We start from the raw sequence: 24149 nt of genomic DNA on the forward strand, positions 1-24149 counted from the left end.
AGGGAAAACATTGTAGGAACATGAGGCCCAATTGATGACAGTATTAAACCGATTAAGTGAAAGTGGACTAAAATTGTCAGTGGACAAGTGTCAGTTCTGACAGAATCTGTATCTGTCACGTATGTAGGACACATTGTACCAGAAAGAGGAGTGGCTACCGATCCATCTAAATTAGAGACCATTGTGTCTTGGCTGAAGTCTATGCACCTGAAGGTGTTGCCGTCGTTCCTGTGACTCTGCGAATATTACAGACGGTTCGTGAACAACTTTTTGGCCATAATACAGCCATTGACACTGTTAAGAAAAGGTTATCCACCAACAAAAGGATGCAGTATGGCCATGGGGAATACCAATTAAGACTACTTTTAAATGAATGAGCCATTTTGAAATAGATGGACTCATAAATGCAAAGAGGCTTTCAAGCTATAAAGGCCTGCCTTATGAATGCACCAGTCCTCGCATTTGCAGATCCACAAAAGACCTATGTACTTCATGTAGATAGATGTCAGTCTGGATGGGTTGGGAGCAGTGCTGTACCCAGAGGGATCAAGACCGGTAGCATTTGTGAGTCAGGGGTTGGTGCCGTCAGAGAGAAATTACCCGGTGCACAAACTATAATTTGTGGCATTGAAATGGGTGGTAGTGGACAAACTACAGGACTACCTATATGGAGCCACTTTTGTAATACACACAGATAACAACCCGCTTACCTATATTCTAACATCAGTGAAGCTGGATGCCATGGGTGCCAGGTGGTTAGCAGCATTGGCAACTTACAACTTCAGCCTAAAGTACAGGCCCAGGAAACAAAATATTGATGTAAACTCACTATCGCAAATTCATTGGGGTGCACGAATCAAGGGTGGGCATTGGAGATAAATTGCTACAGCTGGAGTGCACACATTGTGCAAGCAATAAAAGTGCAGAGACAGGTCACAACTGCAAACCCAAATAGAATGGCTGACAGACTGGGGATCTCTCCCACCGGAGTACCCTTCGTATACTCTCACACTGCAGAGTTGACTATGGAGGGGTTAGCCCGACTAAACCACCGGATCTATTCGGATCGCTACAGACAGACCCAGGCTTGAGATAAGTGTGGTCAGCCCTGAAGCACCAGTAATCGTCCCAGGCGGTCATGCCATCAAGCACCAGGAAATGGAAACAAAAAACAGCGCAAAACGCAAATAGTGAAGTAAATTAAAATATTATTGCATAATAAAATAGGGATAAATATTCTGCGTACATCAGAAAGCTAGGACGTAGGCATTGAGTGTGCACAGCACACAAGTTACCACTCAGCAGGTAAGGGATCAGGGGTCAGGAACTGGTTTCTCTGGCAGGCATCTCAGGTTACAGCTGTAGGATTCCTCCTTCGCATGAATACCCGGAAGCGATATTGTAGCCTCTGTAGAAACCTTCCCTCTGGTCAGATGGTACACGGAGTGTCCAAAAGTTCTGTAACCGATATTCACACGGCGGTAGTCCCCAGATTGAACAGTGAGGGGGATTTTGGTCTGAGGAATGGACTGCTTGTCCTGAAACGTTACTATTGTTAGCTCTGATGCATCAATACATTTGAAATCATTTGATTCCACTACAATTTGTGTGCCTCTTCCATTCTCCTATCTTGCTATTACTTTGGATCCATTTTTGGGACGCCAGGATCAACGGAAGGTGAGCACCAAATGTAAACTCCTTAAAAAAAAATTCTTTAAAACAGTGGGTTATCCCTGATGAAGTAGTGTTATACTATGAAACGCGTAGGATCTAATCTTTACCTATGTGTAGTAGGTTTTTGCTGTTATATCCTAGCTATTGGGCATTTCCGAGACTCTTTTCCATCCCTATGCTTTGGTGTTTTGAGCCGCGACTGTGACGTTACTATACAGCGCACCACGACGGAGCGACGGCATTTCGAACCGAAGCTACTGCTGTAAGAGTGATTACTCCTGGCTGTGGCTGTGCCGGTGTCTGAGCACACCCTGGATGGTTGAAATCCCCCTCACTGTTCAATCTGGGGACTACCACCGTGTGAATATCGGTTACAGAACTTTTGGAAACTCCGTGTACCATCTGACCAGAGGGAAGGTTTCTACAGAGGCTACAATATCGCTTCCGGGTATTCATGTGAAGGAGGAATCCCACAGCTGTAACCTGAGATGCCTGCCAGAGAAACCAGTTCCTGACTCCTGATCCCTTACCTGCTGAGTGGTAACTTGTGTGCTGTGCACACTCAATGTCTATGTCCTAGCTTTCTGATGTACGCAGAATATTTATCCCTATTTTATTATACAATAATATTTTAATTTACTTCACTATTTGCGTTTTGCGCTGTTTTTTGTTTCCATTTCTCCAGTGTTTAGGGGGGTGCCGAGCCACCCCCTTGTTTATAGCTGCAGACGCCATATTTATCACACATCACGGTTATGTAAAAATTTTTTTATCACACTGTGGTATTATGTAGTGTAACTATTTAGTTTAAATTAGAAGGGTTTATGATATTATACACTTGTATTTGATCACTGTTATCACTCCTAGTGGTTATTTAGTTGCGCACTTTAAATTCTTTTCACTTCTGTTTAAGCACCAGGAAAGTTGACTCCTTGTAAAACAATGGGATAATCTGGTGCTCAAGAGTGCGACAATGTTCAGAGTTGCTAAGAAGTTGCAGCAACTAGTAACTAAGCAGCTGGTACTTCTGTACCGGTATAGACAAGTGGTCCTATGTTCCCTGCACGGCGATTAATAAAATATTGATTCTATTGGCCTAGGGTGGCTCGGCATAGCGACGAATATTGTAAGAACTGCAGAAGGTGGGTGCCCAGAAAGACTTTGCCTACCAGGGCCGCAATCTTGCCTATTAACAACAGCAGTGGACCACTGGACTTGGTCTACATGGACTTCTTGTCACTAGAGCCAGATAGCAAGAACACTAGTAATTTTCTAGTGGCCATGGATCACTTCACCTGGTATGCGCAAGCATTTCCAACAAAGGACTAATGAACCACTAGGGTCGCTAAAGTGTTGGAGAACATCAAGGAATGACTGTGCATCTGTGGGATAAAGAAGTCCAGAACCATGCTTTAATCCCCACAGGGGGATCTAAAACCCAAAGAGATTCAATAGGACCCGAATATGATGGGCACACTAAATAATCAAGGGAAGGAATGATGGAGTCAGCATGTGCACTACCTAGTCCATGCATATAAATGAACCAAGAATTACTCCACCGGGTATTTGCCCTATTACCTAATGTTTGGACAGGAAGCCCGATTATCCATTGAACTGTGTTTTTGAGTGGCAGCAGATGGCACATCCTTGACCACGTACATGCATTATGTACAGAAGCTCATGGAGCATTTACAAGTAGCATACAGACTGACCACTACTGCGGCTGATACAAATAATCGTGGAAACAAAAACTGTTATGACAAAAGAGTACACAGACAAGAGTCACAAGTACAGGAATCTGGGGATAATAGGCAAACACAAAATAGCGAATCGATGTAAACTAGAGCCGTATGTGGTAGTAGAGAAACGCCAATTACTTCCAGTATACAGAGTATACATAGTAAGGCCCAAAAAAAGGGAAGTGGGCCAGCGAATAACCTACATATTAATTACCTTCTGTCAATAAGTCAGTTAGTATGCTGTCCTGAGCAAGAGAATATTCCAGGGTAAGCAAATTGACCCAGAAGAAGTGACCGATAGGATACTGGTACTAGCCCACTAAGCAATTGCATGCAGGATAGTGATGAGAAGAGACCAGGATGAGGGATATCAAAGAGGGACAATGTTAGGGGATCTATCCAATATCCAGGGAAGAGCAACCTTCCCCTCAACATGATTCCTCAATGATGCCAATAGTGTCACAGGACAGATATGTTATTATTGAGTTGGACCTGAGTAAGAGGAATTCACACTCACACAGAAGAATCATTGATACATAGCCAAAAGCCCCTCTGACGTGCAGGCCCAAACTACACGAGTCACCAGTGCCATTTGAGGTACCAGGTGAGATAGAAGTCGTATCCCCAGTATTCGCATCACGTCTCAAGAGGAAACCTAGACCACCCATGAGACTGACCTGTGATTCACCAGAAGTCTCAACAGATCCCCATGGTTAGTACAGCTAGATGAATGATTCCTAGATGATTCCTAACTCTAGAAATAGGAGATTTTGGGACTTTGAGAACTCTGTGGTGTAACAAGGATCCAACCTGTAAGAGCTGTTTGAGTATTAGTTCATGATGTTATATGCCTAGAGAGGAGATAATTGTTTGAATAGATAAATGTACTATGACTATGTTATCCTGGTTGATTAGGACATCATTTTAGCAGGGAGGCTATGTACCCCCCTGTGTCTTCCCAGCAACACCAGAACACTTCACACTAGCAGATTCCTCTCCATGGACATGTGACTATGCTAAGCCAGTAACAAGACTGGTGAAGGAAGTGGGACTATCATATGAGGGGGAGAGAGCCTTAAGTGCTGGGGGCAGCCATGACAGATCAGATCTAGAAGGAGCTGAGGAAGCGAGGCTGTGATCCAAAGTCTCCTGCATAACGGGACATGGTCGTGTCCCATGAGGAGACAGGAGAGGGGTTAAGCAGAGAACACAGCTTACAGAAAAGCAGAGCAGGCGACAGACTGCCGACGGAGGGAATCTCTTGCAGGGTCAGATGAAAAGTGGTAACTCACATATCTTTTTGAAGTACAGGCCTACCTTACATTTCAATACACAAGCTCCAACGAGATACCGGTACCACACAGAACAGCCTGATCACCCATGATTGGGAGGCCTAATACAGTGGCAACAGCACACACACACTGCGTTGGGGTGAACTAGGATGCTATGATTTGTATTGTATTTAGTATGTGGGAGACCTAGTACTAAGGCTAATATGGTTACTTATTGTATTAACTGTGTGCTATACCTATCAATTCAATTCATAAACCTGTTACTGATGCAGCCACGAGTATCCGAACACTTGCCTGGGAAAATCTGGGGCTATACCCCAGTAATGCACCAACATTTCTGTGACATTTCTGCAGACAGACCAATGGCCCATCGGATTAACACAGCGGGGGTCCCTGGCAGTCCCATTCATACTGAATGAGACTGCCAGGGACCCCCCGCTATGTTAATCCGATGGGCCATTAGTCTGTTTGCAGAAATGTGACAGAAATGTTGCAGCATTACTGGGAGATTGCCCCAGATTTCAAAAGGCAAGTGTTCGGATACTCGTTGCTGAATCTCTATATATATCCTTGTATGGTGTCCCCCTTTACTGGCCGTACGTACGTGTAGTGGCTAACATAATTATACGGCAGTCATGCCCCACCTCATAGTCTGAGGTATGGTATAAATAAAAGAGGGGTTACACTTGTGTTCACGATACCGTGTTACTGCTGATAGTTTTAATGCAAGAAACATTGAACACAATGGTAATGTGTACTTTAAGCAATATGTACTGCATTACTACTTGTGTTATGTCATGTTATCAACAGTAATAACTTCTGCTATATCGGTAACTGTCCTTAATTAAATTATTAAACTTGCAGCAGGCCACATTTTGCTGCAATACCAACTGATCAATATATTGTATGTATTGGTCAAACACTTTAGACTATTAATGAGTTTTCTGGCAGGGTTATCTTATATTTGAGATTAAATAACTTTTAAACTCTCCAATAAGTATTAATGTGTTAAAATCAAGAACTTTTCAATAGAAAAAATCCTGTGGTTGAAAGTAAAAGGATTGCAGTATTTCAAGTGCCAGGGATAAGGAGAATACTTGAGCAAAAATGAAATGCAAAACCCTTCATTTTTTAGAAATTAGTGCTACAATTCTATTCTCTGAATAAATGGTGGTGATAGAACAGTCAATTTTATAAACACTTATCAGCTAAAAGGCACAGAAGCGGTTGCTTAAAATAGAAAATTGCTTGCATATCTGATTTTCTAGTGGCTGTATCTCATATAAAATCACACGTGAGTCTCCTCCAAACCAGACATGTATTGAATTTTGAGGGCTTCTGGAACTTGCATCATCAGTTATAGAACTTGCGTGCTAACTGCAGGTTTATTTATTTTTTAAATACTTTGGAATATTAATCATTATGTTGCAATAAAGTTGAGAACTTTTTTTATAGGTTTACAAGTTAACATATTTTACAGAGTAATAAGATTTATAAGACAAACAATGGATCAAATAAAGATTTTAATATAGTGATAATAGCTGTGGCATCAGTGGTTAACCAGATTACCATTAGTCTTTAACAATAGCCAAGACATGTAAAGGAAAAATACACACACATATATATATATATACATATATATATATATATATATATATATATATATATATATATATATATATATACATACACACACACACACATATATACACATATATATATACACACATATATACAGCAGGGGTGGAAGCTTGCCACAGCTCCTTTGAGAAAGTCAGTGTGTCTGAAAAAACGCGTCAGGATAGCAGCGACGACACTACGTCATCATTATGGGACGAATAATCTGTGGCGAGCTTCCACCCCTGCTGCACAGAGCCCCAGTGCTGGTTCGGATGGGAACCAACCTGGTTTGGAAGGACTGACCATTAAGGAATCCTGTGTGTATCATTTTCACCTTTATCCACGAGGTCTGGTGTCTTGGACTAGCAGCAGGCAGCACGTATTACATCCTTGCTGTGGAGGTTACATCGTGCTGTTTCCGTGGTGGTGATATTACAGTACATGCCTATTTTATATCTCTGTGAGTGAGATTGTTTCCTTCTCCTCAACTTTTTATTAAATTTATACGCTTTTTACGCTATGGGCTGCGCGCTCTCTCTCTTGTTTTTTTAGATTCTTCTGGACGTGGTTCTTCCTCTGAAAGCTGCCCTATACCCATTTAAGCACAATCATCTGACTGGACATTTACAAAGGAGTGGATTAGTATTAATTTTATTCATTCATTATACTGTTGGCTATTTCCTTCTACTATATTAAGACTGATACAGCTATATTGTTTATTTTAATAATTTCATATCTATTGGCGCTACTATTTTGTGTCATATATATATATATATTTTTTTTTTTTTTTAAGAGAATGACCGCTCTCCTTTATTCTATTAATTATATATCACTTGGAACAAATATCTCAAAGTCCAGAGACTTGTTTTGTGATATTAGAGGCATGATAATTGGTAAATTAAGTGTTAATTGGAATAATCTTGAAAACCTTGCCTCTTTGCTGTAGATTACTGAACTGGGGAAGCCTCGTCTCAGAACTTGACTTTTGCCGTCTTCAAGGCCCAAATTCACAAAAGGGTGCTAAGCTTTAGAACCAGGGTGGGCAACCCTGTCGCCGTTCGCCACTTGTGGCGAATTGGCAGTGAAACTGTGGCGAATAGAGCCCCCCCCCCCCCCTGCTTCTTACTGCACTGGCAGCCACAGGAACAGGAGAAGCAGCAGCAGCACAGAGAGGAAGCTCTCTCTCCTCCTCTCCTCCCCCCCGCTTCTTACTGCACCGCAGCCACAGGGACAAGAGGAGAAGCAGCAGCAACACGGAGAGGAAGCTCTCTCTCCTCCCCCCTCCCTTTTCCCCCTGCTTCTTACTGCACCGGCAGCCACAGGAACAGGAGAAGCAGCACAGAGAGGAAGCTCTTCAGCCTCACTCCGGTGCCTGCTCCTCAGCTGTGCTGGGAGGGAGAAGCCAGCCGGCTCCAGCCACTGTCAGGGGGTTGAGAGTGATTTCGGCTGCACTGATCCGCTCCACCATGAGCCGGAGAGCAGCCCCAAGCATAGCCTCTTTAAACTCTCACAGCCTACATAAGCCCCCACCACCCAGCTTGGGATACCTCCCCTGATGCCCAGGTACCCCCATCCCCCCCTGATACCCTCTCTTGCTGCCCATATCCCCACTCATGCTGCCTTCATGCTCCCAGACCACCCCCTCTCAGGCTGCCCAGATCTCCCCCCCAGACTGCCCTGACCCTCCCCTCTCACGCTGCCCTGACCCTCCCCTCTCGTGCTGCCCTCATCATCCCCTCTCGTGCTGCCTCATCATCCCCTCGCGCTGACCTCATCATCCCCTCTCGCGCTGCCCTCATCATCCCCTCGCGCTGCCCTCATCATCCCCTCTCGCGCTGCCCTCATCATCCCTCTCGCGCTGCCCTCATCATCCCTCTCGCGCTGCCCTCATCATCCCCTCTCGCGCTGCCCTCATCATCCCCTCTCGCGCTGCCCTCATCATCCCCTCACGCTGCCCTCATCATCCCCTCCCATGCTGCCCTCAGCATCCCCTCCCATGCTGCCCTCAGCATCCCCTCCCATGCTGCCCAGACCAACCCCCTCCCCCACAGCTGCACCAAGCCTGTCCACACCGGCACCCACCCTGCCCCCACTGCTGCTGCGGAGTTACCCCCTCCCGCCGTCACAGTTCCCCTGCCCTACGCCCCGCACGTTATACACCCTCCTATGCGCCCTACGCGTAGGATGGGGGGGGTGTGCTTGATGATGAGGGGGACTGCTGAAAGGGACTGGGGGAGATCTAGGGTGCTGGGGGGAGATCAAGGGTGCTGGGGGGAGATGATGATGATGATGGGGGTTAAATGAGATGGTGATGAGGGCGGAGGTGATGATGATGAGGAGGGTAGTGTCGGTGGCGTGAGAGGAGGATGAAGAGGGGGTGAGAGGAGGAGGAGGGGGGTGAGAGGATGAGGGGGGTTGCGGTGGGAGAATTTATAAATTTGTTCAAACAGTGTGTGTTGTTTAAAATTTTCGCATGCGCAACATAATACCTCAATTTTTACATGGTGTGGCTATTTTCACTTCTAATTCGCCACACCTGTGGCTACATTGAAAAATAGGTTGCCCACCCCTGCTTTAGAACATCTGAACTCTTATTCCTTTGAATAAGATTTAGGGTGTGCTAAAGCACCCTATAGTGAATATTGGCATCAGTGCCTTGCCAACTCCATTTCCCCCAAATACTATCATATTATCAGATCCAGAGTTTGATGACTTCACTTGGTATATTTTCAGCCCTGCTTGAGATGAGGCCTAGAAAAAAGAGTTGCAAGTTAACAGGGAATCCGCCACCTCCCTTGCTCACTTCCAAGAGTGACTGCTTACTGCTCAGGTGTGAACTCTAGATAAGAACAAACCTAAAGTGCATGGGAGAAATAGAAACAAGCCATACTTCTGACGCAGCCTATTGTCCTATTGGGCGAAACGTGTTGAGAGGACCCGCCTAGGAAGCGTTTGGATTGGCCCTGCCAGCTGTCTGTCAAACAGCAGCACCGGAAGTGACGTGACGGAGTACAGCACACACCGGAAGTGACGTATCGCAACGAAAAACACACTGGAGGTGATCCATACAGCACTACGGTGTCTGGGGGACAAATAACGGCGGCGCGGTGATCGAGCCTGTCTCCCAACGGCACAGGGTGAGCGTGCCTGTCTCTGGAGGGGATCCCAACACTACCACAGTGTGGAGCGGACAAGCAGCTGCGGGCGGTGAGCGGTGGCCATATCCTGACACTCCTGAGTCACTTGTTATAGTGCTAAATGCTTGTTTTTGATTTTTATATTGTAAGTGCGCATTTTTAAAACTACATCATAAAGTTATCCTTTTTATATTGATCTGCACCATGGAGATTTCTTTTTACTCTTCCATGTTCCTATCTACCTGATTCATGAATGTGAGAGGTATCCTGACTACACCTGTACGACACTACAGATTCCACAGATCCTGTTATTGCCCTAACCTTACTGCTATCCTTTTTTTCCTTTATGCGCCCCCTGGTTTGTGAGAACAGAAATAGAAACAAAACATAGTGTGGTCTGTTTTTAAAGGAGAAAAAACTGCGCTTACAGAATAGTTGTCAAAATGTAAGCGATGACTCCACTTGAGTCTAGATAATAGCATTCACTCTTAGGCTGTTGGGATCAGCAACGACATGGGCTTGTGTGTGTTTGTGGGCCCTTTCTGCTGCACTTGGGTCGGGCAGTGCTGGGGTGCAGTGCAGCAGAAAGGGCCCAAAAACTCACACAAACCCATGTCGTTTTCTTTTCCACTACTCTCACCATCTGAGCGGACGACTACAAGAAGCCCAGCTGAGCCCAGCATTTTAAAGCTGCTTCAAAGGAAAAAGAGCCAAGCGGTGCCCAGCAGTCTGCCCTGAGTGACAAGAGCCCAGCTGATTCCAACAGCTTCTCACCGTTAGTTAGCTTCTCGTCGGGTGAGAGATCTTACTAGCTGCAGGGAGAGTTAATTTCCTTAAGTGTCTATTTATAATCTTACATAGATTATTGCTATTTTTTGCGCAGTTCATTTTTCTCCAAATGCAGATGTGAACTCAAAAACTGTAAATTATCCCCCAGTTGGATTTCGTATATCAGGAGTCAAAAGCTATTTCTTGCCATTCAGAAAAGATTTTGGCAAGGAATCTCCTTTTTCTCTCTATCCCCAAAACATCCATTTTATATCCAAACTACAACAACATGGGCAATCCCTTAAAAGTTGGAGGAAAGGAGATTTCACCAGCAACAAATGAAAAGGTTATTTACAGCAAGGGCAGTTAAACGGTGGAATTCATTATCCATGGAGACTGATGGCAGATACAATAGATATCTTCAGACAAATCATGTTTTTTAGAAAGGAAAGGTATACAGTAAGGATGTACCGGGTCCAAAAAATTACCAGATAACCGGTACCGGGTACCCGGCTGGGTAGTTTTGACTTACCTGCAGCCGGTGGTGGAGGACCGCGGTGAGGGCGAGGAGAACCACGGCGACATCCTGGTGGCAGTGGGAGCAGCGGAAGACATCCTTCTACTGGTGGCAGTGGCCGCAGAGGACAACATATTTCAGCCAGTGGCAGCAGAGGACGAAATCCTTCACAGTCGGTGCTAGTAGGTGCAGAGGAACATGTGACCGGAGCAGGAGCGTTACTATTGGACAGCCGCGGAGGAACTGCACCTGAAGTCAGAAGACTTTCGGGTCGGACCGCTGGCAGCACTCCTCCCCAGCTGTCGCAAAGTAACGCTTCTGCTTCGGTCACATGTTGGTCACATGTTTCTCTGCTCCCACCGGCATCGGCTGTATAGGATGTCGTCTTCTGCTGCCAACTGATGAAGAATGTCGTCCTCTGCAACCACCGCCAGCGGTTGATGTCTTCTGCTGCTCCCACCAGTATGCGCCGTGGTCCTCTTCACCCTTTGCCGCCGGCTGCAGGTAAGTCTTCTGCTGCTCTGGCCATTATCCAGAAGGACCGAGGGAGCAGAGCAGAAAGGAAATTACCCGGCACCAGTCCCAGCGCCCATGGCTTGTTCTGGGTACTTTAAATATGGCCGGGTACCGGGTAATTTCCGGATACCCGGTACATCACTGGTATACAGGGATATAGCAAATATGGGAAAGATACTTGCTCCAGGGAGAAATCTGTTTTCCATTATTTGGAGTCAGGAAGGAATTACATTTTCCAATATGAGACAGCATTGGATGATGTTTCACTGGGGTTTTTGTTTGCCTTCCTCTGGATCAAAATACTGCAAAAACAAATATAGGATAAGTTATCTGTCGTCTAAATTTAGCACAACTAGATGGACAGATGCCTTTTTACAACCTCATCTACTATGTCAGCAGTGCGCAAACTGGGGTGTGCGCCCCTCCATTGTTTAGGGGGGGTGCGCAGTTGGCGGGCGGCGAAACCTGGCATCTGCGGTCCGGTAGACGCCAAAACATGCTGTGCGCGGGCGGTCGCACGGACAGGCAGGGGGCGTGTGGACGGGCAGTGCTCGCTGCCAGAAGCAGAGAGAAAAGCAGTCGGTAGCTGCAATTTCTCCTTCAGCCATTAGGTGGCGCTGTGCTGCACAGCTCATGCAGCACCTCCTTTGCCTTGCTGAATGCAGCGTGATCAGGTGAGTGTGTGTGTCATGGGGTGGGTGGTAAAAGAGAGACATGGAGAGGTGGGAGGGGGGTGAAAGGGACATGGGGAGGGGGGTGAAAGAGAGACATGGAGAGGTGGGAGGGAGGTGAAAGAGACATGGGAAGGGGGGTGAAAGAGACATGGAGAGGTGGGAGGGGGGTGAAAGAGAGACATGGGGAGGGAGGGTAAAAGTGTGACATAGGGGTGAGAGACATATTGGGGGCAGGGAGAGAGAAAGAAACTGGGGGGAAGGGGAGACACCCTGGGGGAAGGTGAGAGAGACACTGGAGGGAAGGGAGAGACACACACATTGGCTGGAGGGAGAGAGAGAGACACTGGGAGGAGGGAGAGAGAGAGACACTGGGAGGAGGGAGAGAGAGAGACACACTCGGGGGAGGGAGAGGGAGAGGGGGGGAGAGACACTGAGGGGAGGGATAGAGAGACACTGGAGGGGGAGGGAGAAACACTGGGAGAGACTGGGGGAGAGGAGAGCGAGACTGTGGAAAAGGGGAGAGGTGGAAAAGGTCCTGATGTGGTGGGGAGAGAAAGATTAATAATATAGCATAAATGGGGACGCTATTAGACAAATATCATAATATTTATTTTTAAGAGATAATTTGTGCTATAAATACTTTTTTTGATTTGTACCGGTTTTTACTTTTGAAAGTCTGGTCACCCTAGCTGGCGGCCAACATCATGGTGTACGCGGGGGCTGCGAAGGTACGGCGGCTGAAGACAAATGGCTCCAAAGAGGCCAGGGGAGGAGCACGCCACAGCGCAGTGACATCAAACGTGCTGCTGGTCTGGTCGGCACCGTGGAGTGATTGATGTCTCAGCTGCAGCTGCACGCTTTGCTGTGCCTGTTTGCTGCTGGGGGAGAGGGGAGGGAAGTTCTGGCAGGGGAGGAGGTAGTTCCCCTTTCAGACCAATGAGCTGCACACTGTGACGACTCAAGAGATTCCTTCCCCTTCTTGTCCCTCTCTCCCATCTCCTGTTGCCCCTTCTACTCCTTCCCACTCCTCTCCTTTGCCTTCCACCTCTCTCCCTTTGCCGCAGCGCGTTCCCCGCAATTCTCGCATACCCACGCGGTCCCTGAGTCCCTGCTATGATCCTCCCCGGTCCCTCTGTCCCGCGGTGCCCGCATTACCTCCCCCTGTGGTGGCATCTGTCCCGTTGCCTCCTCCCTGCGTGGTGCCCACGGCGCGGCGTTTCCGCGCGTCTGGCGATGCGTCCAGTGCGTGCACTTTCTCTGCCCACGGAGGGCGCGCACACACGCTCCTCCGCTGGTCTCCCTGACCCACCTGCTCCCTCCTCTCTGCCTCTACATGCCGTCTCGCGGTCGCAGGTCACGCGCGCGTTCCCCTTCTCTGGGCTCCGTGCTCCTCCTGCGTTCTTCCCTTGCTCCGTGTGGTCCCTCTCTGTGTTGCAACCTGTGCGCATGCATCCCCAGCTTACAGAGGGCGTGCGCACATGGTCTTCTTATCCTGTTCCTCATGTCTCCGCCTCCCAAGCCCTCCAGGCCATTCCCCTGACTGCCCCTTCTGTCTCCTACTCTTCTCTCCCTGTACTATCCCTGTCGTCTCCTGTCATGAGAGAGAGGATTTGGCCTGGGATTAAAGGGGTTACACCGCATTTGGCCACCCTCTACTCTCACCTGGGAAGCAAGGGGTTAACTGGGCTGTGGTCCAGTAATGTGTTTTTACCTTGCTTCAGCATCCTAATGTATATTCCCCTGTAAAAATTTATTGTTTCTGTTCCAGTGTTGCACCAACACATACACTGGGATTGATGCGGGAGGCTTAAGGGGTTAATGAGCTACAGTTTAGGAAAATACAAATGTGTGGGGTCTTTTCAGAAATATCTGGGCTTCAACAGGCTTGATTGAAGTTGGGTGTGAAAAGTACAGATGGGGGTTTAGTGCACAGTATGTTAATACCTAATTTGGCAGGCCAAGGGTATATTGCTGGTAGAGACAGCTAGGACCCAGGCTGGGGCATCGGGTGTGAAATATAGCACCGGTGACAAATGTTCACTAGACACAGCCCAGCTTCAGAGGATTTCTTGATGGGGGCCAGGGGTGCGGTTACACAAGGAGATCTCAGAATAAGTGACCTTATTAAATATAAGAATATTATGAGATGTCCTGGGCTGAACATGCTAAGAGTTACATATGTGTAACCGGGGGACCGAGTCGCAAATAATGATTACAGACACATGATAATCATGGTCCTAAGAGACCGATATTAATATCTCTCTTAATTTTAGTATTACACGGTAATATTTAGTCTCATTGGGAGCGTCATGCGTGCCGGAATGTATTAATATGTCTCGCGTGCCAGTAAGTATTACTGAACTGAAGTTATTTAGATAGGAAAAGCAGTTTTTAAACGTCCTTGGGTGGGAGGAGATTTACTCTGGGGAAAACTGTCAACATCACCACTGATTTATGAGAGAGGCTGGGTTTAGGTTGTGTTCAATGGGAAATAATTGTATAAGAACCAGGCTCAGCCTATGGCTATTGTCTTTCGTGTCTTTTGTGATTTTCAAGATTGCTGTATGAACTGCTAGTCACGATTTCTGACTATTTCATCATTTCCATCTTAAGTGAGTGTCTATATTTTGTCTGTTATTTGTATAATCTGTTGTGTTCACCTTTTTCAAGGAATAAATTATATTTTATCATATCTAAGCCTCGTTCAGTTCAACCCAGTTATATTTGGTGTGTATTATTAATATCCTGTTACAAAGTTATCGTCACATCTCCCACTTCTCTCTCTACTCCTCCCCTCTCTCCTATTGGTATGCCCTCCTTTATAACCCCTGTCTGTCCACTTCTTCCTCGCTCTGCATAGTTCCTGTTTTCCTGTGTGAACCTGACCTATGCTGTGCTCCCTCTGTGTTCCTGTTGTTTCCTGCTCCTGTGTTATCTTGGATTTCCCTGGCTTTGACCCCTGCTTGTCCTGGACTACTCTGCTCTCTGGTATCCCTTTGAACCCTGCTACGCATACTACTTCGCTTACCTCTGGCTCCTGAACATTGGCACACGGACATGACTATTCTTACGGACATCCCCAAGCGTTGCAAGTATAAACTAACAACTCTTCCTACAGGCCCAGCAACGCTATACCACACTACAGGCTTGCTCCCACTGCTGTGGGTGTGTGGTATCATACCGTTCCCACCTCAGTACTGGGGTCTAGCCAGGTCTGCGGGCATACAGGCGTGACACACACCCACTGGAGCAGGGCCTTCCAGCACCTGGAGGAGCCGGAGCAAGCCATTGCCTCATGATCACCTATCCCCAAGGGAGCTCCAGCAGGACCAGGAAGAGATCAGCGGAGTGCCACTCATTCCCTCCCCCGCTAAACAGAGGGATGAAGGTCTGGCAGAGAAGGTAGAATTGAAGGGCTTGGGAGAAGGATGAGTTTTGGGGGCTGAGGGTTAGTCAGGGGGGACACTTGGGAGTATTGATCAGCAGGGGAGATCCATCAGTACCCCCCTTGAGGTTGGTTATGGGGATCCCTGATCCCTGGGCAACATTTAAAACGGGAATGAATAAATAAATAATACATAATACTGGTAGGTAGGAGTGGATGACACTGAAGAAGGCAAATGAGAGAAGAAAAAAAGGGAGGGGAAGGGAGGTAGCAAAGAAGTAAATGAATACCTCCTCAAATGGATTGCCTTTGTGCACCAGAAAAAAAACATATTACCAGATGCCAGCAAACAATAAAATGAACAGTGATCCAATACTAGTATACTGCCTGCGCGCACGCCTGCAGCCCAAGCGTTTTGTGAACTTGGCTGCAGGAGATTGCAGATGTGTGGCGGGGGCGTCACAAAGCTGGTTCGCCCTCATTGGCTGAACCAGCTCACGTGCGCTGACGTCATGTGATTTTGATTACATCAGGCAGGGGGGGCCCGAGAAATTGCATGGATGAAAAGGGGGGCTCGGCATAAAAAGTTTGCGCACCCCTGTACTATATAAACAAAAAATTACTTGGACATCCATTTGAAATTGATACAGTATATGCACCTGGATCGGTTTTTCAGCAATGCAATACAAAACATGACAATATGTTTAACCTCTTCCATAGAAAAAGGGCTGCACAATTGCTAAGGGATGTAGGATGTAGTACAGACCCATTCACCCACAAAGGGCTATACAGCTTACTATTTTTTATTTATTCAACTCATCAACAGAGTTACTCAGAACGTCAACTCTCTGACCAGAGGGCAAGTAATAACTATTCATAAACCAGAATAAGGGAGAAAACAATTAGGGGCAAACAACACAATATTTAAAACTTCAACTAAAATTGATAACATTTAAATCTGATAAAATACCTGAGATATTATCTTCTTCACAAGAGTAATGAGATACAGTACACCTTTCATTTGTGATGTTAGTTATCACACTAGAGAGGCTTAAGTACATCTGCATTTATCATGAAGCTGTATGGCGTCTGCTTTTTCTGAAAAATCACAAATCTGTTCTCTTTCTAGGTGCTGCCATGTTTCAGGAAAAGCAGAAGTAAGACGATGTAATGTAGATGAATATAAGCCACTATGACACTTCCAGTTAGCTAAAGGATATCATCAATCAAAGATGTCTACCTTAGGACTGTGCAACTTGCCTTTTGCGTATTCTTCCATCAAAGCCCAGTTGTTAATTATTACAATAATTCTATTGTAATAATTAACAACTGAGCTTTTATGGAAGAATATACATAAAGGAAAGTTATACATATTCATGTGATTTTGATTACATCAGGCAGGGGGGGGGGGGGGGCGAGAAATTTCATGGATGAAAAGGGGGGCTCGGCATAAAAAGTTTGCTCACCCCTGTTAACTACCCTATTTCCTCGATTCTAAGACTCACTTTTTTTCCGATTTTCACATGTCTGAAATCGGGGTGCGTCTTAGAATCGATGTATTAAAAAAATACAAAATAAAAAGTGTCTACAGTACTAACCCCCTCTTTTCACTTACCATGTTTCAGGAGAGGTCTCATGTCAGCGGCGGTGGCAGGAGAGGTCCCACCTCTGCAGATGGTTGAAGATGGACAGCGGGCGGAAGTGCGGCGGCAGGACAGATCCCAAGTATGCAGGTGAATGAAGATAAGAAGACAGCGGGCATGCGGTGGAGGTGGCGGCAGGAGATCATAATAGCAGGAGAACTGAGCAGGAGCAGAGCTTCATAGGGGAACGGCTGGGGATGAGCGCGCTGTAACCGGAAGTCAGACACCGGTCAACTTCTGGTGTCACAGTGTGCTCCTTCCCAGCTGTTCCCCTATGCCGCTCTGCTCCTGCTCAGCTCTCCTGCTATTATGATCTCCTGCCGCTGCCGCTACCGCCACCGCATGCCTGTGTCTTCTTATCTTCATTCACCTGCAGACTTGGGCCCTGTTCTCCCACTGCACACCTGCCCACTGTCCATCTTCAACAATCTGCAGACGTAGGACTTCTACTGCCGCCACCACCGCTTCATCCTCCGCTGACATGGGACCTCTCCTGAAACATCATAAGTGAAAAAGTAATTTTCCTCGATTGTAAGGGCTAAATCGATGGTGCGTCTTACAATCGATGGCGTCTTAGAATTGAAGAAATACAGTATATAAACAAAAAATTACTTGGACATCCATTTGAAATTGATACAGTATATGAACCTGGATCAGTTTTTCAGCAATGCAATACAAAACATGACAATATGTTTAACCTCTTCCATAGAAAAAGGGCTGCACAATTGCTAAGGGATGTAGGATGTAGTACAGACCCATTCACCCACAAAGGGCTATACAGCTTACTATTTTTTATTTATTCAACTCATCAACAGAGTTACTCAGAACGTCAACTCTCTGACCAGAGGGCAAGCAATAACTATTCATAAACCAGAATAAGGGAGAAAACAATTAGGGGCAGACAACACAATATTTAAAACTTCAACTAAAATTGATAACATTTAAATCTGATAAAATACCTGAGATATTATCTTCTTCACAAGAGTAATGAGATACAGTACACCTTTCATTTGTGATGTTAGTTATCACACTAGAGAGGCTTAAGTACATCTGCATTTATCATGAAGCTGTATGGCGTCTGCTTTTTCTGAAAAATCACAAATCTGTTCTCTTTCTAGGTGCTGCCATGTTTCAGGAAAAGCAGAAGTAAGACGATGTAATGTAGATGAATATAAGCCACTATGACACTTCCAGTTAGCTAAAGGATATCATCAATCAAAGATGTCTACCTTAGGACTGTGCAACTTGCCTTTTGCGTATTCTTCCATCAAAGCCCAGTTGTATTTTATTACAATAATAATTCTATTGTAATAATTAACAACTGAGCTTTTATGGAAGAATATACATAAAGGAAAGTTATACATATTCATATATAATTCATACAATAAAATCACAGAATAATACATAATAATGAAATAACATTGTATTGTTGCCAAGATTTCTCATTATGATTTGAGTACTTTAGTTAATGTACATACAACATGGTCATTTGTAAATAAACAAAATGAGAAAAAGAAATGTAGAGGAATTAATAATGCAACATTAAAGGCATGCTTGAATTAGACATACAAGAATCGATCATTCAACATATTAAAAAATGTTAGTGGAAAAACACAAAGATATAACACAACTGGAAAGATAATCTTCTTACCTCATAAGTTATTTTCAAACTTGTGTGCAGCAAAATAGGTGTAAATTTTGGATGAACTTCAGCAGTAAGCCATAGGCGAAAATTGCCTTTTGGTTGGAGTGTGTTTAATTCCTATTGAATTAAAGTAATGTTACAGTGTACAGACCATGCAATTATTACAAAAAGACAAACAGATCATAAAATTCTCTTAAAATTACTGCGACAGTAGTTTTAGGTTAGTCAAAATAACATACACAAATAATTTAGAAAATTACGGTATAAAGTACCGTGTTTAAATTAATCTTTGGATGCAACAGCTATATATTTTAAAATTACATATTCCACACTTCCTAAAAGAATTTGCATAATAACTACAGTATATTGAGTAGACATGTAAGACACCTTGTGATGGATGGGGTACTGGTTAAAATCCACAACTTCTGCTAATCTGGGCATCAGCTCTAGCAGTGTGAGCTAAACCAGATGCTGGATAGCATCACTGTCACAGCATACATTTGAGCTTCTCACTGATCACACTTGGAGCCCCCTCCTCTTGCCTTCCTTTAGAAGCAGTGCATTTTATCTTAAGACACAAGTCACGGCAATGGGCACATCTTTTGCACCATCATATGCTAATTTATTTATGGGCTATTGGGAAAACACTCATTTTTGGTGACAGTAATACATTTTGAGACAATATTATCTTTTACCCTCGTTATATCAACAATTTGATTTTCATTTAGCAAAGTGACACGCAGACATTATTATCATTCATACGTAGTCTGAATCACAACAATTATAATTTACAATTCACGAATTTACATCATAAACATCATATTAATTATCTAGATTTTTATCTGTATGTGGATATGCACTGCCACATACAGACTGATATTTATCGTAAACCCAATGCCTGCAACGTCTTCCTCAGAGCTAATAGTGGTCACCCCAAATCACTACTCAGAGGGATCCAAAGCGACAATTCCTGAGACTCCGATGGAATTGATCGGTTCGAGACACTTTCTTAACACAGGCAGAAGACTTGAAATTTAGATTTTTATCCAGGGGATACAATAGAGACAATGTCCAATTGGCTTTTCAACAAGCTCTGGAGCAAATATATCGGATTTGTTATCTACAAAAATAAAATAAAGTCGTGTAAACAGGGGTGCTGAGGATTCTCCACCTTTGTTTTTCACCACATACAGCAAACAATCCAATCTAATACGATCAATTATTCAGAAACATTGGAGTGTCCTAGAACTTGATGTTGATCTAAGGAATTACACCAAGTCTATGCCTAAATTTGTCTACAGACTAGCAAAAACCATTGGACACCATCTGTCCCCTAGTCTATTCAGATCACCTACCATACCAACTGCTATTCCTCCATCCTCTGTAGGTTTTCACAAATGTGGTGTTTGTAGAATGTGTAGGTATATGGCTCCCCTGACATCTATTAGATGTCAATTTACTAATGTAAATCATAAGATGAAGACACACATGCCATGTAATACATTACATACATATTTTGTCATCTACATGCTCAAGTGTGGATGTGGCAGCAGGTACAGCAGAGACTGCGACTATTCTAACACAAAACCAGTGGCAATCGCCAAAAAGACCCAGGTACACCCAGGTACATTCTGAATACATGCCGTATACTAGCCCCAACATTTCTGCATTGATTAATGGCCCATCAGATTAACAGTGAGGGTCCCTGGCAGTCCCATTCAAACTGAATGGGACTGCCAGGGACCCCTGCTGTGTTAATCCTATGGGTCATTAGTCAATGCAGAAATGCCTTAAACAAGCCCAGCACATACCCAGAATGTAACCGGGCTAGTTTAAGGCAAGCTTTAGAATAGTCGTGGTCTCGTCTGTACATTGGTAGAACTATTAGACCATTGAAAGTTAGAATTGCTGAGCACCTCAGACCTATTAAGAAATGTGATGATAAACACCAGGTCTCTAGACACTTTTCTAAATATCTGTTGGGATCCATAGATCCATAGATCCATAGACACTTTTACATTTAGTGCATTGGAACACATCCCTCCACCAATTAGAGGTGGTAACCGAGAATCTAAATCGAAGAGAGATGTTTTGGATATACTGTACACCCTTGAATTCCACTATCCAAAAGGTATGAATATTGACTGGGAGCTCAAACATTTCTTAATCTAACTCAGATCTTCCCACGATCATATGTCCCTGCTGCCAACATTGTTCTGTTGTATTTTTCCTTTGGAGTTGATGTTCTGGAGTACATTCTCCATATGGTGTTTATCTTCTTAATCCCTATGGGGGTATTATTATATCATCAAGATTGTTTATACTATTTAAAGTAATCTTCACTTGAATAGCTCATGTACTGTATGTGCAAATTGTTGCAAGTATTGTGTTTTCTTCAATTCAAATGCATACTTAACAAGTGTTTCTATTCCAGATTTATTTCTGTGCACAAGAAACTGTATAGATACTCTGTTAATATATTAATATATGCATTGCTATCTGCTACTGTGCATTTGGCTTACTGCAGAAGACAAAGTGTTGCCAAGTAATCAAATCAGTCACAGATACTATGTTCCTTTAAGTAGACTTTAACAGCATCATATAGATACATTTGTTATTATTTAGTCATATACTGTTCTTTTTTTAAAATTTATGTGATCATTGTTTGATGTAGATATATGTTTATTATTTTTTTCTGTTCATTTAATATTTATTTTCATGTTTTTCTTGTTGTGGGGATACTCTTTGACACTGCCCATGCGCGGTTACCTGCAGTATCAGGTGTGTTTCCCTGCTGCTGATGACCACAGGTGTTCACTATTTAACACCTGACATACAATGGATATACACTTTGATAAAGTGCAATTTGCACGAAACACGTCAGAGGTTCTGTGTCCTCTCGACTCCTTGTATGCTGCGATTCTAATAAATCAATGTTTTGAAACTACTTTTGCGGTCTTAGCCTGTTTTCTGCAGTGCAATGTGATCCTCCTATCTGTTGGATATTTCTTAACAATTATCGATTCAACAATAGGATGCACTCTGTCGGAGTTTCCATCACCAAGCCGTGAGTACTCTGCTTCATCAACCTCTGCCGGAGGTTCTTCGACTGAACTATCCCGGATAGTCGCTTTCACATTATACTCCAGGGTTGGTACATTCACATTGAGGGGAGGGGATCAACCTTACCTGTCTTCACCGGCCGGGATATTATAGGTTCCCAACATCTCCCCTAGCAGTCAGTACCCTATACCCCTAAGTGGAGGCTGTCGTGGATTACTTCATTTACTTACTGGCCTCTGGTGGTGTCTGTAATAATACTCGCCGCTAGATCTAGTATCAAGATTTTAATTATTGTTTTCTGGTAAAAGAATATAATTTTTCACATAGGCTCTATAGCACAGATTAAGGACTTCACTGTTCTTCTATTGTACTTCCTTTAGAAGAAGACCACTTACACTTCCTAGTTGCCATTGCCAGTTCAATACTTAAGTATGACGTGACCGTGGTGCTACCCTCACTCCGAATTTTCCAGGTTGCTCCTTTTTTAATTAAAGAAAATAAAAAAAAGTTTGCAAGAACATGATTTCTAATAAAATTGTGAGCTTTCCGGTTTCCTTGGATCAATGGATCTGCGCCTAAATTGTTTTTTGTTTTATAATTGATCATTTTCAAATTTCAAATGCTCAACGGACATGCAGCGCATGTTGCTAATACACATATCTACAATTAATACACACACCGCCTGATTGAGCAACATACAATAAGTTACTCACAGACATGCCTATTCATCCATACAAAGTCACAAACTGTACACACACACACACACACACACACACACACACACACACACACACACACACACACACACACACACACACACACACACACACACACACACACACACACACACACACACACTTTCTCTGGAGGAAACAAGATTCAGGGATACATTAACAAAGCAGTTTTTCTACCATAAGACCCCTTCCAGCACTGGGAGAAACCTTACACTGCATTTGAGTCAATGGGTTGTAAGGCATCTACCAGACCCGACAAGTGTTGTAAGGAAGAAGACGTTGTGACGGGAGGGGGTGACCAGGCTGCATAATAAAGGTCAAGCAAACCTGGTTACCCCTGGCTTGAGTATAAGGGTCCCAGAGAGTTAGCTCTTGGTCCCAATAACATTGTATTATTGCATTGTACTTTGTGTAATAAAAAAAAAACCTTTCTTGTGTTTTTTTCCTTTCCGGGCATGCAATCAAGCAGGGATTGCTAGTGTATGAGTTTCAAGGGTGGTGTTGCGGAGGAACCGTTGTCCGAATGTGCCTAGGAGGTTTGGATCCAGAGTTACCGGATCCCCAATAAATGTGTCCGGGAATCATGCTTGATTCTTGGATACATGTAGGCACACTGCCCCGGCAATACTTCCCCTTGAAAACGTAAGCATGACTCACCACTATGTCGCCCCCTGCTTCAGCACAACACGGAAGGGAGAATGAGTCACAGGGATAAATGTGTATCCCTTGAGCTGAGGGAATCCCTGGGTTAAGGGGGGTACCCAAGCTAGAGCCAATGCGACCCCCAAACAGTATATGGTTTGTGGATGCCCAACCGTACATGAGTCAAAACTGAGTCAAAGGGAAAGTGTGTGGGGAAATAAGGCAGACAGAAATAAAGAGAACATTTTTTCCTTTTCTGTTCCCTGTACCCTAGACTCCAAACTTTGGGAGTCAAAGTCTTAGGTGAGGTTTTGGGGTGAAAAGCAAGTCATTTTGATTGCAGGAGGTCTGGGGACAGAGTTACCAGTGGCCGTATAATTCTCCCCGACGTACTTGCACTATTTTCAGGTACCCGGGGTGAGTTGCACTGGGGCTATACAGTGTCTCCCAGACTACTAGTTTTCAAACCTCAAGATCCTCACCTAAAGTCCAACATTGCTGGTAGGGAGACTAAGAATTGATTAAAGTGTATTGTAATGTGTTTTTACATTCGGAACTCGTTTCCAAACAGGCAGCCCATGCAAACCCATAAGCACCGGTATGTCTGCTGGACATTGGAGTTCAAAGCAGCCACAGGATGCCCAGAGGTGTGAACGGCATTTGGTTAGCGGGGAAAGGCAGAGTACGGGGTCCGGAGATCAATGGTGGTCCTCTGGGATGCCACTTGTTCTGCCAGACCCAGGGGTACTTGCCCAGCGGGTGGCATTGGGATAGCCTGGGGGAGATGTGGCAGGCTTGCGAATCTCCCTTGGCTATTTCGAATCTCCCACTGACCCGGCTTTCCTAACAAGCTTGGCTCTGATTGGCTGGTTGAGAATGTTCCTACGCGCTGATTGGTTGTTGAGTTTTGGCTCGACAGTGGCGACCAACTTTATTCGAAGTTGGCTAGTTCCGCGAATTTCGGAATATCCCGGTGATGTGCGATTTTGTATCGTTTTCTCCCGGGGTATATAGCGTTATATCGCGCCCGTGATTTAAGCATTTTATTCCCGCTGGCTGCAATACTGCAATGCCGTGTAAAAACGCATGGGGGCGTTTGC

The 24149-nt window shown here is 44.6% G+C and overlaps 1 protein-coding gene across 6 annotated transcripts in view; it reads right to left on the reverse strand.

The window, feature by feature from the left end:
- DYNC2H1 (dynein cytoplasmic 2 heavy chain 1) overlaps positions 1–24149 on the reverse strand; it is a 631818-nt gene that overhangs the window by 294298 nt on the left and 313371 nt on the right. For 5 of the 6 annotated variants that reach the window (XM_075592400.1, XM_075592399.1, XM_075592398.1 and 2 more), the window contains one exon: positions 18617–18727. The exons of the other annotated variant lie outside the window; for it this stretch is intronic. In XM_075592400.1, the coding sequence (XP_075448515.1) occupies positions 18617–18727 (111 nt within the window). The remainder of the gene's footprint in view (positions 1–18616; positions 18728–24149) is intronic. 6 annotated transcript variants of the gene reach the window in all.

This window comes from Ascaphus truei, chromosome 3 (genome assembly GCF_040206685.1).
Source record: "Ascaphus truei isolate aAscTru1 chromosome 3, aAscTru1.hap1, whole genome shotgun sequence".
In the NCBI taxonomy this organism is placed as follows: Eukaryota; Metazoa; Chordata; class Amphibia; order Anura; family Ascaphidae; genus Ascaphus; species Ascaphus truei.